This window comes from Saccopteryx bilineata, chromosome 1 (assembly GCF_036850765.1).
Source record: "Saccopteryx bilineata isolate mSacBil1 chromosome 1, mSacBil1_pri_phased_curated, whole genome shotgun sequence".
In the NCBI taxonomy this organism is placed as follows: Eukaryota; Metazoa; Chordata; class Mammalia; order Chiroptera; family Emballonuridae; genus Saccopteryx; species Saccopteryx bilineata.
Window position 1 is genome coordinate 188,070,464 of NC_089490.1, and position 23,195 is coordinate 188,093,658.

Here is a 23,195-nt window from a genome sequence, read left to right on the forward strand (position 1 = left end):
GATGTAACTGGAGCCTGCATTTCTTGTAGGCAGTGTATAGTTGGGTTTTGCTTATTTTTGTCAATGTGACAACTTAAAACTTTTAAGTGAAGTGTTTAGACCCTTTACATTTGATGTGATTTCTGATGCAGTTCAGTTAAAAACCCATCACCTTGTTTTTCATTTGTTCCATTTATTGTTTATTTCCTTTTTATTTTTTCTCTTTTGGATTATTTTGATTTATTCCATTTCTTCTCTGTTATTGGCTTATTAGCTGTAACTTTTTCCTTTTTGTGCTTGCATTTCAGTTTGGAGTATCTTTAAGTTATCAGAGTACATCTCCAGTTAATATTATGCCATGTCACTTATAATATAAAAACCTTAACAGTATACTTTTATTTCTGCCTCCCAGGCTTGTACATATGCTCCACATATGTTATAATTGTTACTATTTTTTCTTTCGACAGATATTTCTCTTTTAGAGAGATTAAAAAATAAGTCTTTTATATTTACCCACATACTTACCATTTCTGGTGCTCTGCATTTCTTAGTTTTCCTGTGAGTGTTTAATTCTGATGATTTTATTTTCAGCTTTGGCAGATCTGAAAAGTCTTTATTTTGCCATCATCATCATCATTATTATTAGATAAGTCTGTGCTTTTATTGGCCACTCCAGAGGGATGATGCGAAAGTAGAACGCAGCCCTAGTACTGGGCTGGCTGGGTTTCCCCAGCTTGTAGGTGTTGGAGAACTCACCTAGGCTGCAGTCGGTCATTTCAGGCTTGATTTCCACCTGGTTGAAACCTTGGCGTTGTAGACATCCACCATGCTGCCTAACATCACCCCGCAGGATGATCATGTTATGCAGCAGGTGCATCTCCACCACCTCGGGCTTCTCTGTGGGCGGGGTCGCCTTCGTGGCCTTGCGCAGGCGCTCAGCAGCGAGTGCGAGTGCAGTTTCTAGAGGCCTGGGTTCAGCGGCAGGGGCAGCGGTTGTTGGGTTCTGTAGCGCAGCATCAGCTGCTCCTGCGACGTTTGCATCAGCTGCTCGTGGGACGTTTCCAGCAGCTGCTCTAGATTCAGGCTGCGTGTGGGCTCCACTTCCGCAGAGAGTTGTGGATTTTTATGAATGGATTGCCCCCCCCCCCGTTTTTGGAGAGACATCTTTGCTAGGTATGGAATTTAGGTTTGGAGGGATTTCCCCACCCACACCCACACCCTGACACCCACCCCCGTACTTTAATGATACTGCTCCACTGTCTTCTTAATTATATTATGTCTTAATTATATTTTTCCAATGACAACTTGCTCTTATTCTTATTTTGTTCTTTCGTATATAATGTGCCTTTCTTTCCCTGGTTGCTTGTCACATTTTTTTCTTTATCAGTAGGTTTAAGCCCTTTAATTCTAATATACCTCATTGCAGTTTTGTTTCTTGTGCTTGGGGTTTGTTGAGCCTCTTGAATGTATAGCTTTATAGATTTCTTCAAATTTGGAATTTTTTTTTTGTATTATGTCTTCAATATTTTCTCCTCCTTTGGGGACTCTATATGTATGTATATTAGGCCACTTAAAAGTGTTCCACAGCTCACTAATGTGCTCTTCATCCTTTTTTTTTTTTACTCTTTATTTTCTCTGTATTATATTTTAGATAGTTTCTATATCTTCAAGTTCACTGATCTTTAATTCTACAATGTCTAATCTGCGTTTAACCCATCCCAGGTATGCCTTCTTTTTATCTCAAAGAGTTAGATTTTGGTCTTTTACAAATCTTTCAAGTCTGCTCACTCTTTTTACATTCTTATGCATATGGAATACAGTTAAAATCATTGTTTTAATGTCCTTGTCTGACAATTCTGTCATCTATGCCAGTACTGGTACTGTGTTTATTCATTTATTTTTCTTCTTATTTTGGTTTATATGATCCTACTTCTTTGCATGCCTGATAATTTTTCATTAAATTCCAAACATTATGATTTTCACCATTTTAGATGCTTAATATTATATTCCTATAAATATTCTTGACTTTTTCTGTGAAGTGCAGTTAAATGACAGTTTGATCTTTATAAGTCTTACGTTAAATCTTGTTAGCTGAAACCAGAATCACCTTTAATCTAAGGCTAATTGTCTCCACTACTGAGGTGATGCCATTGTACAGATGCTGAACCCAGGTTTCCTTGAATTATTTGTTTTTTCCTTCTGGCTGTTTAGAACATGAAATATCCCTGCACCTATCCGAGCTCTGAGTGTCTGCTCCTTTCAAGTGGTTCTTTCCCTTTCCTCAGGTAATTTCTTTACAGTCATGTATGCTCCTAAATACTCAGCTGAAAAGACGAAGGGTATTCTCTGTGCAGCTGTCTTCTCTCAGGACTCTGTTTTTGAATGCCACTTCTTGGCCTTGCTAGATTCCATGTATCTCTCCTCAACTCAGGGTTTCCACCTCATTCTGTTTGGGTTTCCTCTCCCCTGTAACACAGCCTGGAAAATCTGCCTGGGCTGTAAACTGGGACAGTTATGGGGCTTACCTTGTTTGTTTTCCCTCTCTCAGGGATCAATGTCCTCTGCTTACTTAGTTGATGGGAAGTGTCTGAAAAACTTGTCCAGCTTTTTAGTTCTTATTGTTATAATATCATAGGACTACCTATTTACTTGTTTCAAGTGATGGTAAAGCTGGTCCATGTTACTCTGTCATGACTAGAAGCAGAAGTCTATCAATATCTTTTGTGTGTGTGAGAAAGTTTTTGATAACTCACTCAGTTTCCTTAACATTTAGGTAATAGCCTGTCACCAAATCATGGGAGGATTCATAGCTACATATAATCTGAACCCTCACAAAATAGTTTGTAGGAGTTTATTTCAATCATTTTTCATGTTTGCCCTTCATTATGAGTAGTGATACTAATTACATTTCCCTTCTTATATCAAGCCCAGTGAGCCATGCCCAGGTCTTCTTCCCAGCCCTGCCGTTACCCTGGGGAACTCTGATGCTCAGAATGTTTTCTTCCTTGTGCTCCAACAGCAACACTTACTTCTTTTGTTGATGCTAGACAGTGTATTAAATTTATTTAGAAAATACACAAAAAAACCCTTCTACTTTTTTTTTTTTTTTTTTTGCCTAGAAGGGTAACACCTGGCTGCTGTGTATTCGAATGTAAGGAGGGGGAAATCAGCACCAGACTTTTCAGTAAACGCTTCTGTTTTCGGCCCTTTGCTGTACTCCGCTGCCCATCATACCGGGAGTCCTCGAGTCCATAACCCCGCCCAAGTTCTCAAAGGCAGAAAGACTCCCTCCTGAGCCTCTTCATAGTTATTCTGGGTTTTGTCTTTTCCCTGTCTGCGTCACTCCTCCACTGACCTTCCACCACCTAGAACTGTGTTAGAACAGTCTGCCCATTGATCAACTGCCTCATGCTCTTCCCACTGCTCTACATTTACCCCGCCCCTGTTAACTGGTATCTTCCTATTGTAATGGGATCTGAGGAATGAGAGGAGATAAGTTCATATGCTGTTTATAATCTTGGACTGGCACCCACCTGGTTGGAAAATAACAATCTTACTTGTTTTTATTCATCTTTGTTAAAGATATGCACAGCTCACATTTATTCCATGTTTGGATATTGGCAGTGTTTGGGTCTTTATAAGTTTGGTGATGTTTCGTGACAAAAAATATGCCATAGGAACTTAACTGTTGTTTATATCTAATTAACCTTTGGGAAAATCGATTTCTTTATACATTGTATCACTTAAAGTCATCATTTGCAAGAACCTATCAATGATGTTAAGTGAGCACTTAATGTATATTATGAAGTGATTACCACAGTCACACATCCATCACCTCACACAGTTACCATTTGTTGTTGTGTATGTATGGGTTTTTTGGGGGTTGTTTTTTTTTAGTGTCATGAGCAAAGTTATATTTCAAAATGTATTGATTATACAATGAACAACTAAAAGTGCCACAACTACAAGTTGATGCTTCTCATCTCTCTGTCTCTCTCTCACAAACAAAAGGTATTATTAAAAATTTGCCAAAACTATGTGTATTGTTTCCTTAGGTTGTGTTGCCTTTTCAAACTTCATTCCGTGATATTTATGCTTAAAGTAAATATGTAAACGTAAATAACTAGTTTATTTTATTAAATCATGTGAGAGAATTATAATTTTATAATAATTCTAGTCCATTTATATTTAATTTATTCATAATTCATTATAATTGTGCTATATATAATTCATTGTAAAACAACTTTTAGAGACTACATGTTAATTATGCCTTCTTATACTTTATATATTATATAAAATCTACCGGAAAGTTCTGTCTGTTTCTATCACAAGTTTCGACACGTAAGCACACGTTTATTTGGCGCATGTGTGCCTCTCTATTTTTTATCACTTAATGTATACATACTGATGTAGCAAATTAACTAAAACAAAGTTGATTCACATTAGTCTTATGTGTGAAGCGATAATATACCAATGGCTACTGATAAAGTTCATTTACACCACTGTAATTTTTACGAATTTCAACAAGGAAGAAATGCTACAGAAGCATGTCTGTCGCATCCACCATATTCCCTGGACTTAGCACCCTCTGACTATCACTTGTTTTTGTCCTTACAAAATTTTTTTAAGGGCAAAAAATTCAAAAATGAAGAAGATATCAAACACAAGCACTGGTTCAATTTTTCGCATAAAAAGATAAAACATTTTTCAAAAATGGGATATACAAATTGCCCTCACGCTGGCAAGAAATCATTAATAATAATGGCAATTATATTATTTAATAAAGTTTATTGACGGTAAGAAAAATTTGTATTTTGTTTTATTCCAAAAACGGACAGAACTTTCCGGTAGACCTTATATTTACTTATTCAACTGAATACGATTTTATTGTTAGATATAAATTCTCTAAGAGCAGCAGTACCAATTGGCATATGCCATTTACGTGAGTTTCCTTACAGTTAGCTGGCCTCTACTCAGTATCCACAATTGGTCCTTAATCATGTCTGAATCATGATGGAATTATGTCTGGATTAGATGGAGCCAATCAGCAACATTCACTACACCTGGCCACAGTTGCAGGGGTATGATAGCCACTATCACCTAGTCCAGGGGTCCCCAAACTTTTTACACAGGGGGCCAGTTCACTGTCCCTCAGACTGTTGGAGGGCCGGACTATAAAAAAAAACTATGAACAAATCCCTATGCTACTGCACATATCTTATTTTAAAGTAAAAAAACAAAACGGGAACAAATACAATATTTTAAATAAAGAACAAGTGAATTTAAATCAAGAAACTGACCAGTATTTCAATGGGAACTATGGGCCTGCTTTTGGCTAATGAGATGGCCAATGTGCCCCTCTCACTGACCACCAATGAAAGAGGTGCCCCTTCTGGAAGTGCAGCGGGGGCCAGATAAATGGCCTCAGGGGGCCGCATGTGGCCCGCGGGCCGTAGTTTGGGGACCCCTGACCTACTCCCTTTTGTGTGGGCAGTGCATCTCATACGTGCATTTGAGTCTCCAAGACTGTGGATGTGCCATTGAACATCCCCATCACTGCACATTGACTAGTGCTGGTATCATTAAGAGAGACTGAATCGGGATAGAGGCTCCTGGGTGCTTGCAACAGGAGGAGTCTCTTGTAGATTTCTTGTGATGGTTGGAAGTTGTGTCTCTTGGAGTTGAGTCTTGTCAATTCAGACATTTTTTTTGTGAAGTCTCATTTAACGGTAGTGACTTAAACTGTTATTTTTATAATGCATGCTAGTTTTTCTTTGGTAAATGTCAATTTCTTATAATACCTGAATCAGCTGCAGTGTGCAATGTGCTAATACGTTTTCCTTCGATGGAATTGGAAGGGTGAGCTAATGGGACCAGAGGGTGTGCAGAAATGGGACTTAATTATAAAATAATGGAAAACAGTTGGCATCATGCAATTACCTCATAAATAGAATGATCAAAACTGAGATGATTCAGTAATTAATGATTACATCAATTAAATTAACTCATTTGTATCTCAATCCTATGTAAATGATGTGAGAAAGTATAATACCTTCATTATGTAGACAATTAATAAAATGTGGAAGACATTATAAATTTGCAGAATTGAAAGCCCACACAGCTATAGAATTAATTACTTTTGTGTGCATTAGGTGTTTTGGAAACTAAGCATTAATTTTCTGGCTTTGACTCATATCAAGACCACCCTGTAGGAAAGTTTAATTCCTCAATGAGTATCTATTTATCATTTGACTACATGTTTGGCAACTAACACACGAGAACAACATATGCAAATGAATGCTTAAAACATGCTCTAGTTCATGTTTAATTCAAGTGTAATATAAAAATGCTAAGATTTATTTATTCAAAAAAGGCTACCTTAATCAAGATACAGAACCACTCTTCAAAGATACCAAGCTATGTACAATTGTGGCAATTTGACAATCTGGCAAAAACATTTCTTTAAAATATAAAAGATAAATTCAATAAGAAACTCGTTAGATCAAACCTAAATATATGATCATTTAAACATATTCAAATAAACATTTAAAATATTATTTATATTATAAATAATTGCCCTGGAAAAATGGTATGTTATAAAAACCTTTATCGTGTAGTTAAAAATGTGGGTTTGCAATAGTTTTGAGGTTATTTGGTCTGGAAGGGGACAGATATATATGGGCAAGAATGTTCTGACAGACTAAAACAAAAATTTTAGTCATTAAATTTTAGGACCAAAGAAACCATTACATCTTAGGCAACTATATATCTGATTTGAGAGAATGTGATATAATTAAAAAATTATTTGTGTGGTGTGGTTTGAGACCGCAGATTCTGCCTTATTTTAAAATTCATGAATAGCATGTTATCCATTTATTTTCAAAATAAGTGGCTTAGTTATAAAGAAGTTCTTCAGTTCTTTGTTGGAAATATGTCTAAATTTTATGTCCTGCCCAAGGGCCTGAAGTTCTGCAAACATTTTCATTTATTAAATGTTGTAAACACCTGGGCATTTGTAGACATTACAGATATTTTTACATGCATAAATTTAGAATAAATGTTGGATATAAGAGAAAGCTTTCTAACTTTAAAATCTACTTGTATGTCATAAAAACATAGGTTCCTCCAGATTCGACCTTTTGGTGTTTTGGTTTGTTTACCTTCCATAAAATGTGATTTTTCTATTTAAAATATTTGAAATATACTTAAATATTAACTAGTTCTTGAAATATGTTTGGATAGTTACACATGTAAGTTAATCGAAATGTCAGGATTCCATATTCTTTCAAACAGATGATTATTTTTTTCTTTTTTGGTAAAGGAATGGAGAATTGTGGGTTTATTTTTGGGAGCATGAATCCAAAACATATGGAGCCAGACTTTATTTTCCTATGAAAAATAATTCTCTCCTAATTACCATGTGTGCATTGTTTATTGCTTTTAAAGAATAGCTTAGCATGATTAATATGCACCTGAGGAAGAGTGGTTTTATTTTCATTCTGAAAAAGTAAGAGGCTCTGTGTGTGAGACCAACCCAAGACCAGCGCTACACAGGCAGATAGTCCTAAAATAAAGTCTTCACTCAGTTAGGAAAAGAAACTTTAAAAAATGTGTTGATCTTGCGAGGTATGGATATTGATTTAACATCTCCTCAGGGGAAAGAATGAGATCATATTTCTGAACATAAGTGTTGCATTCTGTAAGTTTGTGATCCAGTCTTATTTCTTTTAAAACTAGCATTTTCCTCTTTCTTCAGGCCTTCTGGACATAGTTCTTTTTGTGCTATTCTATTTGTATAAATAAATGGCTTTTTTTCAGGGTTTTTTTTTTTGCCATATAGGTTTTTCTAAGAGTTTTCTCTCACAACACCTATGCAACCTTTCCCTCTAGTCTTTGAAGTCATTTGACCACTTACTTTTTGTGACATGAAGTTTCTAGTGTGAAAAGCCAGTAGAAAAAGTATATTTGAGCCCTTTACGCCAGGTGCAGTGGTGTTTTGCATATATCATCTCATTTAATCATTGTAGCAACCCTACAATTAAATAAATACATTTTATGTAAGAAATAAAACTTCAGTGAGCTGAGGACATTTCCCATGGCCATATATAGCTTATAAATCATAGAGCCATGGTACAAAGACAGACATGCCCAAAGACCATGCTCAATCCGTTGACTGTGTTGATTATTGTTTTACCCTGAACACAGATGTCCCCGTATTGTGCTCATCTTCTCATGACCCATCTGAAACCACACCTTTCTGTACATACACTGCTGAGAGTTCTCAGTACCTGCTTCTATCACATGTCTCTTAAGTCTGAAGTTCATTGCATGTGTGACTTCCTGGTCTTTGTGATCTTTGTGGAACAGATGACTCAACCTGTTTCTCTGTATCTGCCCCATTTCCCCTGAACCCCTGCTTCACCTCCTTCTGAGATAGTACTCTGTGCTTTGTGGTCACCTCTGGTTTGACATTCATTCCTTTTGTTGACTACATCCTCTCTGTTAAATGTATGTTTCATAACAATACTATCACAAGCTTAGCAGCTTAAAAAACCCTATCTACTATCTCTCCGTTTCTATGAGTTAGGGGCACAGGCTGGCTTCAGGGGCTCTAGTCTCAACTAAGGAACTAAGGCAAGACTGGGGAGGGTTGCTTTAAGCTCCTGTGGTTGTTGGCAGCTTTCAGGTTCTTACTGAAAGCCTCAGTTTCTTCTCGACTATTGGCAAGAGGCCCTCTTCAGTTGATTATCACATGGCCCTCAACATGGGTCCTCTCACAACAGGATAGCTACTTGTTGAACGCCATGGGGGAGAGAGGATGTTCTCTCAAGGGGTCCATTACAATCTTGTGTAATGAATCACAAATGTGTAATCGCCTACATCCAGTCACCTTAGTTTTCTTCTTTTGATTAGAAGCAAGTCAGAGGTCCCACCCACTCTCAAGGGAAAAGGATCTCACAGAGGTGAGAAAGATGCCCTAGACTGCTAATACTTCCTTAACTAATGCTATTACACCCATGCTGTTTAGATAGATGTTGATGCTTATGGACAAAAAGAAAATAAAATGGTGGTGAATTGCCCTTAAAAATATAATCAAGTAGAGCTTAGCAGCTAATTTATAATCAAAAGTCACATGGGAAGTTTTTTGTTTTGCTTCATTACTCAATTAAAATCTGCTGGCAAAATCAGATTATCATGTCTAGTGTCACGCTGATAATACAACATATGCTAAAAGGCAAATATTGAATCAGATATTTAGAGAAATAGTGCTTGTTGATTCCCTAATAATATATAGTTCCTGATAGAGCTGGGGGGGGGATGCTATGAAAACCAGAGGAATCTAACTCTTAATTTTTATTCATCAATATGTAACTGTTAAAATAGGTTTTATGCTATTACCTGAACTGACAGAGTTAATTGGAATGAAGAAAGTCCTCAAAGCAGTGGAAAAGCTGCTGGGATTTTAATTGCATTACAAACATGTAGAATAATTTTTTTAGTGGCTACCCATTTAAAAAGAACCTTAAAAAGAATAAAGAGGCTTCTCTATGTCTCAAGTTGGACAAGTAACATTAGTCTGAGAGAAGTAAATGAATGTGTGAAACCTTTCCATTCTCTCAAATGTTTTGTGTTATGAAAACCCCCAGCGTGCTTTTTTCTCTGAAGAAGTCCTCTTTAAAAATCCACAGGCATTTTAAAGGAAGATTTCATGAACAAATGCTTTCCTGGCCAAAAAAAGAGTCCTGCGCTATGCAAGCCATGAAGAGAACCATGACAAAAGACGCTACGTGTCTGAGAGCCCAGGTCTTAGTCTCTTCCCTGAATGACTTGTTCACGCATAGAACTCCTTGGAAGTCAGTGAGAGGAAATGAATACGCCACCCAGAGCAGAGAAAATTGAAATGTGCTGAATTAATATTTTGGGTCATAAAAGTCAGTCAAAGAAAATTCTTTCAATAGGGTGCCAACCAGAGTCTGGTTATATAATTCTTATATAAACCTTATTTTTTTCCCCTTGAAAGGAAATTTTGGGTTTTCTCAGAAAAAAATAATGGTACTGCTTAGCATCTCCAGAGTACAATGTTAATAAGCTAATTTTACATAAAGTTTATAATTTTTTTTTCTGGTTATAAAAGAAATACATTGTCAATATAGAAAGTGGAGAATACAGAAAGCCACAAAGGAAACAAAAATCACCATCATCCCCTTCTCCATCTCCTACCCCAAGATAAAAACTGGTAACATTTTAGTATATTTTTTAAAATTTGTGTTTGTTTTGAAGCCAATAATTTGGTGCCTATTATTATTGAAAAATTTGAGTATATTTTATCTGAGTGATTGGTATGTATAATTTTTAAGCAGAAAGATCAATTTTTAATCAGACATTTCAAAACCTATAAAGGCAAGCTGGCATTGTATCCTTGAAAATAGTTACCTTGGAAAGAAAACAAGACACCCACTCTGCTGATGCTTTTTGAGCTCACAGAATTGAAAGTCACTTTCTTGGACTTACCCTCAGAACCATTTTATGAGCCACCAGATAAGATCATCTTATTATTTTATAACCTAAGTGCTCTTTAAAAACAGTTCCTTTTCCTTTCTTTTTCCTTTTCTTTATTTCTCAGGTCATCTTTATCTAGAGTTACTTATAGATCATTTGTGGGAAACAAATGTCTTTGAGTAAATTATTATGGTTTTTATAAGTGTACTTAAGGTAGGTTCAACCTCAAATATTTCTGCTAATGTGAAGTGACATCTTGCATAAATACTCCATAATTTGATATTAGTCATTGGTTTCAAACTGTGCAATATATCTGTTCCTGTCACATTTACTAAAGGACAGCTCAGCAGTTACAACACCGACAAATTTAAAATTTAGTTCTCAGTGAAATGCCGATGGAGGCTAATCCACACCCCTTTTAGAGGTTAGTCATTGCAAGCATGGAAGTTACAAAACTTTGTGAAAAGGCTAAGACACAGGGGACTGTATTAACATCTTAGTTAATAACCATGAATGGCATAGAGTTGTGACTATGAAGTCAAAAGACTTGATGTAGAAGGGTGAATTGCAGAATGTCTCTATAATCACACTGTGTACCAAGAGGCCAGTTGATGTGGTGGTTGGGTGGTGAAGAGTTTTGAACTCCAAGGACTCCTTTTAATGGAGGAGATGAGATTGAGAGAGAGAATAGAGATGAGCTTTTTGAAAAAAAGAAGCCATGACTAAATTCAACATTCAACACTTCTGACTACAGCCATCTTGAAACTTACCTTCTTCAGTGTCTTTGAGGCCAGGACATTCTAATTATTTTCTTTGACTACAGTCAAGTAGACTGTCTTCCATGGATTAAGAATTCTCTTGAGGAGTGTTATGTAATTCCTGAGGAATGCTAACTAATTAGCCATGTCCCTACTCATGAAAAGCACTTGCATGTTGTTCCTGGTCTGTGTTCAGGCGGGTCTAGTGGCAGAAAGAACAGTCCGTAAAAGGGCAGGGGACTGGAGATGGAGATTCCCATTCTGTTCTTTGCTAACATGTGTTTCTATGGCTTGTCTTTGGAACCTGTCTTTGGTTTGTCACGTTTCCTGAAGACAGGGTGATACTGTGTATGCACAGTGCATCCCACACAATAAACAACGTGGGATGTCGTTGTCTTGATTTTCTGTGTAACTTTGCCATTGCTGTTAGGAAAGAACCTGCACTTATAATTTATAACCCCTGCTGCTTTAGCTCTGCTGCGGCATCTGGAGAAATGAGGATCAGCGGCGGCAGCTTTTCTTTCCCTCTTGACTGTATGACTCAGTCCTGCGCTGTCATCATTCCCATTAGTAGCCATTCCACATGACTCAAAGGGAAAGATGGAAATGAGTCTCACCCAGACAACATAAAAGCAAAGATAATATAATAAATTAAAACATTCGCTGAAACTCCACAGGAAAAGTGGGGATTCTGAGAAACGTCGATGTTCCTTTTTTCGCAATTTATTCCAGCTACTCCCTCAGCCCTGTCATTGATTCCCCCGCCCCCTTTCAGAGACTGCCTCCTGAATGAAAGGGTAGAAGGACCAGGATGACTTGGCGAGTGATGGCTATGGTGCTTGTTATGATAATATCACGACTGTGTGTTTCTTCTGGAATAGCCTTTAAAAATTCTGATGCTATTAGCCAAGAATCTCCTAGTTCATGCAAGAATGTCATGTGCAGGGAGGTCACCTTGTTTAAATTACCAACACCCTGACAAAGCTAAATTACTTTATTAGATATATAATCAGTGGCTGAGTATATATAGTATATAGAGTATATAGTCCCAGTCCCTTTTTACCTGAAATTTCCTTTAAACTAGAGAAAAGGGAAATCGTACAACTTCCTTCAATGCCTGAGCTTGAGGCCAGAGCTTTGGGGTCTGATTAAGACCCTGCTATAATGTAGCTAAGGACTTGGAAGAAGGAGCTGTGGAAATCTTGACTTAGGACTTGGAAACTCATCCTTCCACCGTGTTAACTCTATTCTTAAATAATCAGGCTTAAAAATGTTATGTCACCAATCCGCTGTGTTGCAATAGCTCTAAATATTGAGACTATTCCGTGGCTGGGTGGCTCAGTTGGTTAGAGTATCGTTCTGATACACCAAGGTTATAGGTTCCATCCCTAATCGGCATATACAAGCATCAACCAATGGATGCATGAATAAGTGGTTCTCTTTCTCCTTCTCTCTTCCTTCCTCTATCTAAAATCAATAAAAATTATTAAATAACTCCTTATAAGGAGTTAACATGGTATTGCTGTGAACAATAGCAAGCTTTCAAAAATGTTAAGGATTATACTAAGTGGTACATACAATGGGTTGAAAGGCTAAAGAAGAAACTCTTATCTTGGATACTAGTTAGAAGCTCTGAAAGTAGTCATGGGAGAGCAATACTGTCCTGATCTAGGTTGACTGCGGGAGAAATAGATGGAGTGAGTGTAGGACGTATATCAAAAGAGCAACAGAAACTACTTGATTATTATACCAGTTGCACAGGCCAGAATGTGGAGTTGCAGAATGTGGAGTTGTCCTTGATACTTTTATTTCTCTCACCTGTTACATCTATTACTCATGATATCCTGTGACTTCTCCCTTCCCATTCATTATCTTTGGCCAGGACTATTTCAGTAGCATCCTCACTGACCCCCTCTCTCCTTTCAAACCATCCTGTAACACTACCAACTGGCTTGTCTTACTAAAATGCAAATTGAATAATGCCATTCCTATGCTTAAAGTTCTTTAGTAGCTCTTCATCATTAAAAATGAAGTTCATACTTCTTATATGACTTATAAGACTCCTTATGTCTTTGTTCTAAACTATCTTTTCCACTTATTGTCCATTCCTACATGCAATAGGTTTTCTAGTCAGACTAGAGATGAAGTTCCCTAAATACCATGCTCTTCTACCTTGCCTACCTGAACAATGCTTGTTCACCTTAAAGTTGTAATTCAATTCTCTCAAGCATTCCCAGAAATGCCTGAAAACTGCAACATTTTTTTCAATGCATTCTGTACATTAGCCAATGAAAGTGGTTATCTTATTACATACTGGCAGCTTAAGCGGACTAGGATGTTGGTGGTGCCAGTTACAAAAATACAGAAGTCGGAAAGATCTGCTTTGATTTTTGTTGAGTTGGGTTTGAGATTCTGGAAGGATATCTAGTCAGGAAGGCACAACAGGTAATTGGAAAGAGGGGGTATAGGCAAGATGCTGAGTCCAAGGGTGCTCTTTTTGCATTTGGAGACCTTTAAAATTATAAGGATGTGTGAGCTTAAGAAGAAGAATAAAAAAGAGAAGAGGTTGGAAGGCATATATTTCCTTGTTACATTGAATAGAACTTGCAATCTGCAATAAACTTTATCATTTTAAATGCCTTTAAATAATATTTGTTTCTGATGATAATATCATGTAAACTCCTTGTAAAACACTGGAAAATTATAAAGAGCAAATAAAAATAACCTATAGTCCCATCATTCAGACAAAGCTGTTCTTAACAGTTTTCTTTCCTGTCCCTTTGCTAAGCACATAGATTTTTATTTTCAAGTGAGTGAATCATTGTGCTCCAGAAGTCTTGGGTCCTGACTTTTGTTTTGACCAGTGAGCTGAAAGACTATCACTCTGAGCATCGAATATAAATTTGTAGGCATAATGCCTGTCACATAATTGCCTAATAAATGACACTTTTTTGTTATCATTTTTCCTTCTCTTCCTTTTCCTCCTCCTCTTGTTCTATCTTCTGTATCTTATTCATGGTTATATTCTTATTCTGATGCCTGGTTTTTTTCTGACTCCTTGTTGTTGATTGTGATGTTCTCTCCACCTGGAAGGTTCAAACCTCCAATTCTGCCTTTTTAATTAAATACTATGTATTGTGATGACTCCTCTAAATACTTCCTACTGCAAAGGATGGGCAGTCTACTCCAATCCTAAGAATTCCCTGTCCTTACAGAGATTGATTTAGGAGACTTTATATGGCCCAGTTCTGGCCAATGAGATGTGAATGGAATCTGCTGGTAAAGGCTTTATCTTTCTAATGGAGAGACTGTACCTTGCCTTCATTTGCATGTGGCTGTATCTGGATGTGGTGCCTCCAGTCAAAGATGAAAATGAAGATGTAGGAGGAAGGATGGAGAAGGAGATGGAGAGAATCTGACCTATAGCATAAATTATTCACACTTGAGTCTAGAGCTCTCTCTACCTCCAGCCTTCTTGTCATGTGAAACAAAAACCTTTTCTTACTGAAGCTAGTCTGAGTTGTAGCTTTTCTTTTACAATAAAAAAGATACATAATTTTTTTTTCTAACTTTGTATGGTGATGGAGGTTAACTGGTCTAATGGCGGTGGTCATTTCACAATATATAGATATCAAATATCTATACATTCACAATATATAAAGATATTACAATATAGATCTGAAACCAATATAATCTTATTTGTCAATTATGTCTTGATTAAAAAAATAGGGTATTTTTTTATTTTTGGCAACTCTCTGATAGAAGAGAAGTTAAGCGTTTAGGAGAGGAAGAGAGATGAAGTCTAGGACTGTGCTGAATGGAACCTATTAGCACCACCAGTGGACATCCCTGAGCAAAGCTGTGGCCACTGATGCTTTCCAGATATACTGATGGCCCAATTTGTGATCAGGGTAAATGGTTGTCCTTTTGTTGATCTAGTCGCAGGGCAGGAGGATAGAAAAGTCCTGAAACCAAAATAGTCCACAGAATGTTTTTTGTTTTTTCCTGAAACCAAAACAGTCAATAAATTCTATTCTTTCCTCTGAGCCGTCTTATTTTGTTTTCGGTCTCCAAATACTGATCTTCTTGATGCTCACATTCAGGAACAGATTTTGACTTGACTGCCTGTTAGCACTAATCCCTAAATATAAGCCCCGGATAACTCCTAGTGTCATTGGATCTAATCAAGGACCACGTCATGGTCATTATTGGGACGAGAAGTATATCACCCGCCACTGTCAATAGCTTGAGTTATGAAAGATCAGGGAATTTCTGCCTCTAGGGTTAAAGTAATACAGGTAGTAGAGTCTCTCTTCTGCAGTCTATGGAAATGCATCTGAAGCTTCAACTCAAATTGCCTCTCCATGGCTCTTTCCGCCTCTGGTTTTTGATTGATGTATCTGTCACGCCACAGGGTTCCGGAAGAGACGTGGTGTGAGCACACTTCCAGGGGACCATGTAGGAGGAAGCAAGGAGAAGCTCTAGAAGGGGCGCTGGGCTTATGGAGACCCTCTGCTGTGAGGTTTGGCGCACAGAATCAGGCTCGGAGTCAGCGGCAGCATGTCTCCCCGCTGTTGGGCAGGCTGGCCAGTTCAGGCTGCTGTGGCCCAAAGGGGGGGGCCCAGCGGGCAGGGAACAGAGAAGGGTATAAACCTGAGCTGGGGGGAGGGCGCATTTCTAAGTAGCTGAACGTGACTGTTAGTTATGACCGCATCTCAGCGCCTGCTTTGCTCTTTGGCAGACACTTCTGATCGCCCCACTGGCGAGCGTCCCGGCGGCGTGAGGGCTGTCCTCCCTCGGTGTCTGCTGGTGACCTGAGTGTGCAGCTCACGGCTCTCATGGGCAGGGACAAAGCAAAATGGTAGAGGCTGGGAACCACTGGTTACCATTTGATCAGCTGCCTCTGTGATTTTTTAAAGATCTGGACATTCTTCTTATGTTACCTATTAGTATTCCCTAACTTAATACTTCCCTAACTTAGCTACTTCATTTTATTGTGTTAATGAATTATTTTTATTACTTTAACAAATGTTTTTGGAGCAGCATCTCCTCCAGTTGGTGAGTTGATTATCTAAAGTAGGAAGTAGTCAATTAAAGAATTCATGGGCAGCCTCAGCCATTGGGTCACTGCTTAAAGAGCTCCTCGGAGTTGGCGTGCCGGGCCCTAGGCTTTCGGTGCCGGGCTTCTCGGCTTGGTGTGCTGCGCCCCAGGTGTTCGGTGCCGGACTCCTCGGGGTTGGCGTGCTGCGCCCCAGGCTTTCGGGGCCGGGCTCTTGGGGTTGGCGTGCCCGGCCCCAGGCTTTCGGTGCCGGGCCTCTCGGGTTGGCGTGCTCCGCCAGGCTTTCGGTGCCGGGCCTCTCGGGTTGGCGTGCTCCGCCCCAGGCTTTCGGTGCCGGGCCTCTCGGGTTGGCGTGCTCCGCCCCAGGCTTTCGGTGCCGGGCTTCTCGGGTTGGCGTGCTGCGCCCCAGGCTTTCGGTGCCGGGCCTCTCGGGTTGGCGTGCTCCGCCCCAGGCTTTCAGTGCCGGGCTTCTCGGGTTGGCATGCTCCGCCCCAGGCTTTCGGTGCCGGGCTTCTCGGGTTGGCGTGCTGCGCCCCAGGCTTTCGGTGCCGGGCTCTTAGGGTTGGGGTGCTCCGCCTCAGGCTTTCGGTGCCGGGCTCCTCGGGGTTGGCGAGCTGCGCCCCAGGCTTTCGGTGCCGGGCTCTTGGGGTTGGCGTGCTCCGCCTCAGGCTTTCGGTGCCGGGCTCCTCGGGGTTGGTGTGCTGCGCCCCAGGCTTTCGGTGCCGGGCCTCTCGGGTTGGCGTGCTCCGCCCCAGGCTTTCGGTGCCGGGCTTCTCGGGTTGGCGTGCCGGGCCCCAGGCTTTTGGTGCCAGGCTCTTGGGGTTGACGTGCTCCGCCCCAGGCTTTCGGTGCTGGGCTCTTGGGGTTGGCGTGCTCCGCCCCGGGCTTTCGGTGCCGGGCTTCTCGGGTTGACGTGCTCCGCCCCGGGCTCCTCGGGGTTGGCGTGCTCCGCCCCGGGCTCCTGGGGGTTGGCGTGCTCCGCCCCGGGCTCCTGGGGGTTGGCGTGCTCCGCCCCGGGCTCCTGGGGGTTGGCGTGCTCTGCCCCGGGCTCCTGGGGGTTGGCATGCTCCGCCCCAGGCTTTCGGTGCCGGGCTTCTCGGGTTGGCGTGCTCCGCCCCAGGCTTTCGGTGCCGGGCCTCTCGGGTTGGTGAGCTGCGCCCCAGGCTTTCGGTGTCGGGCTCTTGGGGTTGGCGTGCTCCGCCTCAGGCTTTCGGTGCCGGGCTCCTCGGGGTTGGTGTGCTGCGCCCCAGGCTTTCGGTGCCAGGCTTCTCGGGTTGGCGTGCTCCGCCCCGGGCTCCTCGGGGTTGGCGTGCTCCGCCCCGGGCTCCTGGGAGTTGGTGTGCTCCGCCCCAGGCTTTCGGTGCCGGGCTCCTCGGGGTTGGCGTGCTCCGCCCCAGGCTTTCGGTGCCGGGCTCTTGGGGTTGGCGTGCTACGCCCCGGGCTTTCGGTGCCGGGCTTCTCGGGTTGGCGTGCTCCGCCCCGGGCTTTCAGTGCCGGGCTTCTCGGGTTGGCGTGCTCCGCCCCGGGCTTTCAGTGCCGGGCTTCTCGGGTTGGCGTGCTCCGCCCCAGGCTCCTGGGCGTTGGCGTGCTCCGCCCCAGGCTTTCGGTGCCGGGCTTCTCGGGTTGGCGTGCTCCGCCCCGGGCTCCTGGGGGTTGGCGTGCTCCGCCCCAGGCTCCTGGGGGTTGGCGTGCTCCGCCCCAGGCTTTCGGTGCCGGGCTTCTCGGGTTGGCGTGCTCCGCCCCGGGCTCCTGGGGGTTGGCGTGCTCCGCCCCGGGCTCCTGGGGGTTGGCGTGCTCCGCCCCAGGCTCCTGGGGGTTGGCGTGCTCCGCCCCAGGCTCCTGTGGGTTGGCGTGCTCCGCCCCAGGCTTTCGGTGCCGGGCTTCTCGGGTTGGCGTGCTCCGCCCCGGGCTCCTCGGGGTTGGCGAGCTGCGCCCCAGGCTTTCGGTGCCGGGCTCCTCGGGGATAGTGTGCTGCGCCCCAGGCTTTCGGTGCCAGGCTTCTCGGGTTGGCGTGCTCCGCCCCGGGCTCCTGGGAGTTGGCGTGCTCCGCCCCAGGCTTTCGGTGCCGGGCCTCTCGGGTTGGCGAGCTGCGCCCCAGGCTTTCGGTGTCGGGCTCTTGGGGTTAGCGTGCTCCGCCTCAGGCTTTCGGTGCTGGGCTCCTCGGGGTTAGTGTGCTGCGCCCCAGGCTTTCGGTGCCAGGCTTCTTGGGTTGGCGTGCTCCGCCCCGGGCTCCTGGGAGTTGGCGTGCTCCGCCCCAGGCTTTCGGTGCCGGGCTTCTCGGGTTGGCGTGCTCCGCCCCGGGCTCCTGGGAGTTGGCGTGCTCCGCCCCAGGCTTTCGGTGCCGGGCTTCTCGGGTTGGCGTGCTCGCCCCGGGCTCCTCGGGGTTGGCGTGCTCTGCCCCGGGCTCCTGGGAGTTGGCGTGCTCCGCCCCAGGCTTTCGGTGCCGGGCTTCTCGGGTTGGCGTGCTCCGCCCCGGGCTCCTCGGGGTTGGCGTGCTCCACCCTGGGCTCCTGGGGGTTGGCGTGCTCCGCCCCGGGCTCCTGGGGGTTGGCGTGCTCCGCCCCAGGCTCCTGGGGGTTGGCGTGCTCCGCCCCAGGCTTTCCGTGCCGGCTTCTCGGGTTGGCGTGCTCCGCCCCGGGCTCCTCGGGGTTGGCGTGCTCCGCCCCAGGCTTTCGGTGCCGAGCCTCTCGGGTTGGGGAGCTGCGCCCCAGGCTTTCGGTGTCGGGCTCTTGGGGTTAGCGTGCTCCGCCTCAGGCTTTCGGTGCTGGGCTCCTCGGGGTTAGTGTGCTGCGCCCCAGGCTTTCGGTGCCAGGCTTCTCGGGTTGGCGTGCTCCGCCCCGGGCTCCTGGGAGTTGGCGTGCTCCGCCCCAGGCTTTCGGTGCCGGGCTTCTCGGGTTGGCGTGCTCCACCCCGGGCTCCTCGGGGTTGGCGTGCTCCGCCCTGGGCTTTCGGTGCCGGGCTTCTCGGGTTGGCGTGCTCCGCCCCGGGCTCCTCGGGGTTGGCGTGCTCCGCCCCAGGCTCCTCGGGGTTGGCGTGCTCCGCCCCAGGCTTTCGGTGCCGGGCCTCTCGGGTTGGCGAGCTGCGCCCCAGGCTTTCGGTGTCGGGCTCTTGGGGTTAGCGTGCTCCGCCTCAGGCTTTCGGTGCTGGGCTACTCGGGGTTAGTGTGCTGCGCCCCAGGCTTTCGGTGCCAGGCTTCTTGGGTTGGCGTGCTCCGCCCCGGGCTCCTGGGAGTTGGCGTGCTCCGCCCCAGGCTTTCGGTGCCGGGCTTCTCGGGTTGGCGTGCTCCACCCCGGGCTCCTCGGGGTTGGCGTGCTCCGCCCCAGGCTTTCGGTGCCGGGCCTCTCGGGTTGGCGAGCTGCGCCCCAGGCTTTCGGTGTCGGGCTCTTGGGGTTAGCGTGCTCCGCCTCAGGCTTTCGGTGCTGGGCTACTCGGGGTTAGTGTGCTGCGCCCCAGGCTTTCGGTGCCAGGCTTCTTGGGTTGGCGTGCTCCGCCCCGGGCTCCTGGGAGTTGGCGTGCTCCGCCCCAGGCTTTCGGTGCCGGGCCTCTCGGGTTGGCGTGCTGTGCCCCAGGCTTTCGGTGCCGGGCTCCTCGGGGTTGGCGTGCCCGGCCCCAGGCTTTCGGTGCCGGGCTTCTCGGGTTGGCGTGCTCCGCCCCGGGCTCCTCGGGGTTGAGCGTGCTCCGCCCCGGGCTCCTGGGAGTTGGCGTGCTCCGCCCCAGGCTTTCGGTGCCGGGCCTCTCGGGTTGGCGTGCCCGGCCCCAGGCTTTCGGTGCCGGGCTCCTCGGGGTTGGCGTGCCCGGCCCCAGGCTTTCGGTGCCGGGCCTCTCGGTTTGGCGTGCTCCGCCCCAGGCTTTCGGTGTCGGGCTTCTCGGGTTGGCGTGCCGGGCCCCAGGCTTTTGGTGCCAGGCTCTTGGGGTTGGCGTGCTCCGCCCCAGGCTTTCAGTGCCAGGCTCTTGGGGTTGGCGTGCTGCGCCCCAGGCTTTCGGTGCCAGGCTCTTGGGGTTGGCGTGCTGCGCCCCAGGCTTTCGGTGCCGGGCCTCTCGGGTTGGCGTGCTCCACCCCGGGCTCCTCGGGGTTGGCGTGCTCCGCCCCGAGCTCCTCAGGGTTGGCGTGCTCCGCCCCGGGCTTTCAGTGCCGGGCTCCTCCGGGTTGGCGTGTCGGGCCCCAGGCTTTCGGTGCTGGGCCCCTCCGGGTTGGCGTGCCCGGCATCAGGCATTCGGTGCTGGGTCCCTCCGGGTTGGCGTGCTCCGCCCCGAGCTCCTCCGGGTAGGTGTGTCTGGCCTCAGGCATTCGGTGCTGGGTCCCTCCGGGTTGGCGTGCTCTGCCCCGAGCTCCTCCGGGTTGGTACGCCTGGCCTCAGGCATTCGGTGCTGGGCCCCTCCGGCTTGGCGTGCTCCGCCCCGAGCTCCTCCGGGTTGGTACGCCTGGCCTCAGGCATTCGGTGCTGGGCTCCTCCGAGATGGCGTGCTCCGCCCCGGGCTCTTGGGGTTGGCGTGCTGCGCCCCAGGCTTTCGGTGCCGGGCTCCTCGGGGTTGGCGTGCCCGGCCCCAGACATTCTGTGCCGGGCTCCTCGGGTTGGCGTGCTCTGCCCCAGACTTTCGGTGCTGGGCTCCTCGGGGTTGGCGTGCCGGGCTCCAGAATTTAGGTGCCGGGCTTCTCGGGTTGGCGTGCCGGCCCCAGACTTTTGGGGCCGGACTTCTCGGAGTTGCCGTGCTGCGCCCCAGGCTTTCGGTGCCGGGCTCCTCCGGGTTGGCGTGCTCTGCCCCAGGCTTTCAGTGCCGGGCTTCTCGGGTTGGCATGCTCTGCCCCAGGCTTTCGGTGCCGGGCTCCTCGGGGTTGGCGTGCTGCGCCCCAGGCTTTCGGTGCCGGGCTCCTCAGGGTTGGCGTGCTGCGCCCCAGGCTTTCGGTGCCGGGCTCCTCGGGGTTGGCGTGCTCCGCCCCAGGCTTTCGGTGCCGGGCTCCTCGGGGCCGGCGTGCTGCGCCCCAGGCTTTCGGTGCCGGGCTCTTGGGGTTGACGTGCTGCGCCCCAGGCTTTCGGTGCCGGGTTCTTGGGGTTGACGTGCTGCGCCCCAGGCTTTCGGTGCCGGGCTCCTCAGGGTTGGCGTGCTGCGCCCCAGGCTTTCGGTGCCGGGCTCCTCGGGGTTGGCGTACCCGGCCCCAGGCTTTCGGTACCGGGCTCCTCGGGGTTGGCGTGCTGCGCCCCAGGCTTTCGGTGCCGGGCTCCTCAGGGTTGGCGTGCTGCGCCCCAGGCTTTCGGTGCCGGGCTCCTCGGGGTTGGCGTACGCGGCCCCAGGCTTTCAGTGCCGGGCTTCTCGGGTTGGCGTGCTGCGCCCCAGACTTTCGGTGCCAGGCTTCTCGGGGTTGGCCTGTTCCGCCCCAGGGCTTCGGTGCCGGGCTCCTCGGGGTTGGCATGCTCCGCCCCAGGGTTTCGGTGCTGGGCTCCTCAGGGTTGGCGTGCTCCTCTCCAGGGTTTCGGTGTCGGGCTCCTCGAGGTGGGCGTGCTCCGCTCCAGGGTTTCGGTGTCGGGCTCCTCGGGGTGGGCGTGCTCCATTCCAGGGTTTCGGTGCCGGGCTCCTCGGGGTTGGCGTGCTCCGCCCCAGGGTTTCGGTGCCGGGCTCCTCGGGATTGGCGTGCTCCGCCCCAGGGCTTCGGTGCCGGGCTCCTCGGGGTTGGCGTGCTCCGCTCCAGGGTTTCGGTGCCGGGCTCCTCGGGGTTGGCGTGCTCCGCCCCAGGGCTTCGGTGCTGGGCTCCTCGGGGTTGGCGTGCTCCATTCCAGGGTTTTGGTGCCGGGCTCCTCGGGGTTGGCGTGCCTGGCCCCAGACATTCGGTGCCGGGCTCCCGTGCACCTTTCCCAGCTCAGCTACAACATCTCCTCCCAAGAAACACGCTTTTGGGTCACCGAGTCTCAAAACCTTTCTCCCTCTCCCGATCCTCTCTCTGCCCCATCCTCTTCATCTACAGTTCCCAACTCCAAACATCTCTGACAAATAAAAGATTGTCCCTCTTAATCTGAGTGCAGGTTAGTACTATAACCTTTATCTAATATATTGTGAATATTCACATATTTTAGTGTGTATTAATTAGCTGACTTACTTTCTTGTATCTCCATCTAGAATGGAAACAGAGACCTTGTCCCCCTTGCTTTCTCTATCCGAAACCCAGAACCGTCACTGGGTACTGAATAAATATTTGTTAAGTGAGTGAGTCATTGCTTTGGTATGTAAAGAACCTAGTATTCTAGTGTAGGTTTGGTTTGACCCAAATTCAGTACGTGAGCCTTACATAGTCAAGGAGGCGCAAAAGCATGTTCAAGTATCCTGGGAACCAGTAGTCCATATTAAAAAAAAAAAAAAAATAGAGAGGAGCTAGCAAAATACATACATACATACATACATACATACATACATAAATAAATAAAATACTGGCAGCTAAATGACGGTTGTGAGAGCAAGGACGACTCAGTATGTTTGTCAGGAAGGGGGCCCTCTGGCGGAACAGCTAGTGATACAGGTGTTAGATACGATAAAATCTATACCCATGATTCTGCTTTGAGATTTTCTTGTTTGAGACCGTAGGTGGGTTACTTTGAGCCTATTTATACCTCTGTAAAATGGAGATGGTGATAAGACCTTCATAAGATAATTGAACTAATTAAAGCAGGGTATGTAAGCCTACAGTCCAGTGCCTGAACTAAGCGCTCAACAAATGGTTAGCATACCTACAGCTTATTTCAAAACTTTAAAGAAGCTGATCTCTCCATCTATTTCTGCCACATCCTTTGCACAGAAGAGTTTCACCTGGTGAATAGTAAAATCTAATGCTATATTTCTGGTTCCATGTCTGTTCTTTTCCTGTGATGGGGGCCAGTAAAAGAAAAGGCCTTGGGTACCCAATCTTTGAA

General features: G+C 46.4%; 2 protein-coding genes across 2 annotated transcripts; both read right to left on the reverse strand.

Annotated features, from left to right (window-relative positions):
- Positions 1–592: 592 nt before the first annotated feature.
- LOC136319434 (small ribosomal subunit protein uS19-like) lies at positions 593–4,917 on the reverse strand. Its single transcript, XM_066252698.1, has 2 exons — positions 4,901–4,917; positions 593–1,079 (listed from the first exon to the last, which is right to left on the reverse strand). The coding sequence occupies exons 1-2, from the start codon at positions 4,915–4,917 to the stop codon at positions 593–595; spliced, it is 504 nt and encodes a 167-aa protein (XP_066108795.1).
- An 11,444-nt stretch (positions 4,918–16,361) lies between these two features.
- On the reverse strand, positions 16,362–20,849 carry LOC136319435 (collagen alpha-1(I) chain-like). Its single transcript, XM_066252699.1, has 6 exons — positions 20,643–20,849; positions 19,725–20,230; positions 19,206–19,387; positions 17,907–19,024; positions 17,192–17,710; positions 16,362–17,147 (listed from the first exon to the last, which is right to left on the reverse strand). The coding sequence occupies exons 1-6, from the start codon at positions 20,847–20,849 to the stop codon at positions 16,362–16,364; spliced, it is 3,318 nt and encodes a 1,105-aa protein (XP_066108796.1).
- Between the last annotated feature and the right edge of the window lie 2,346 nt (positions 20,850–23,195).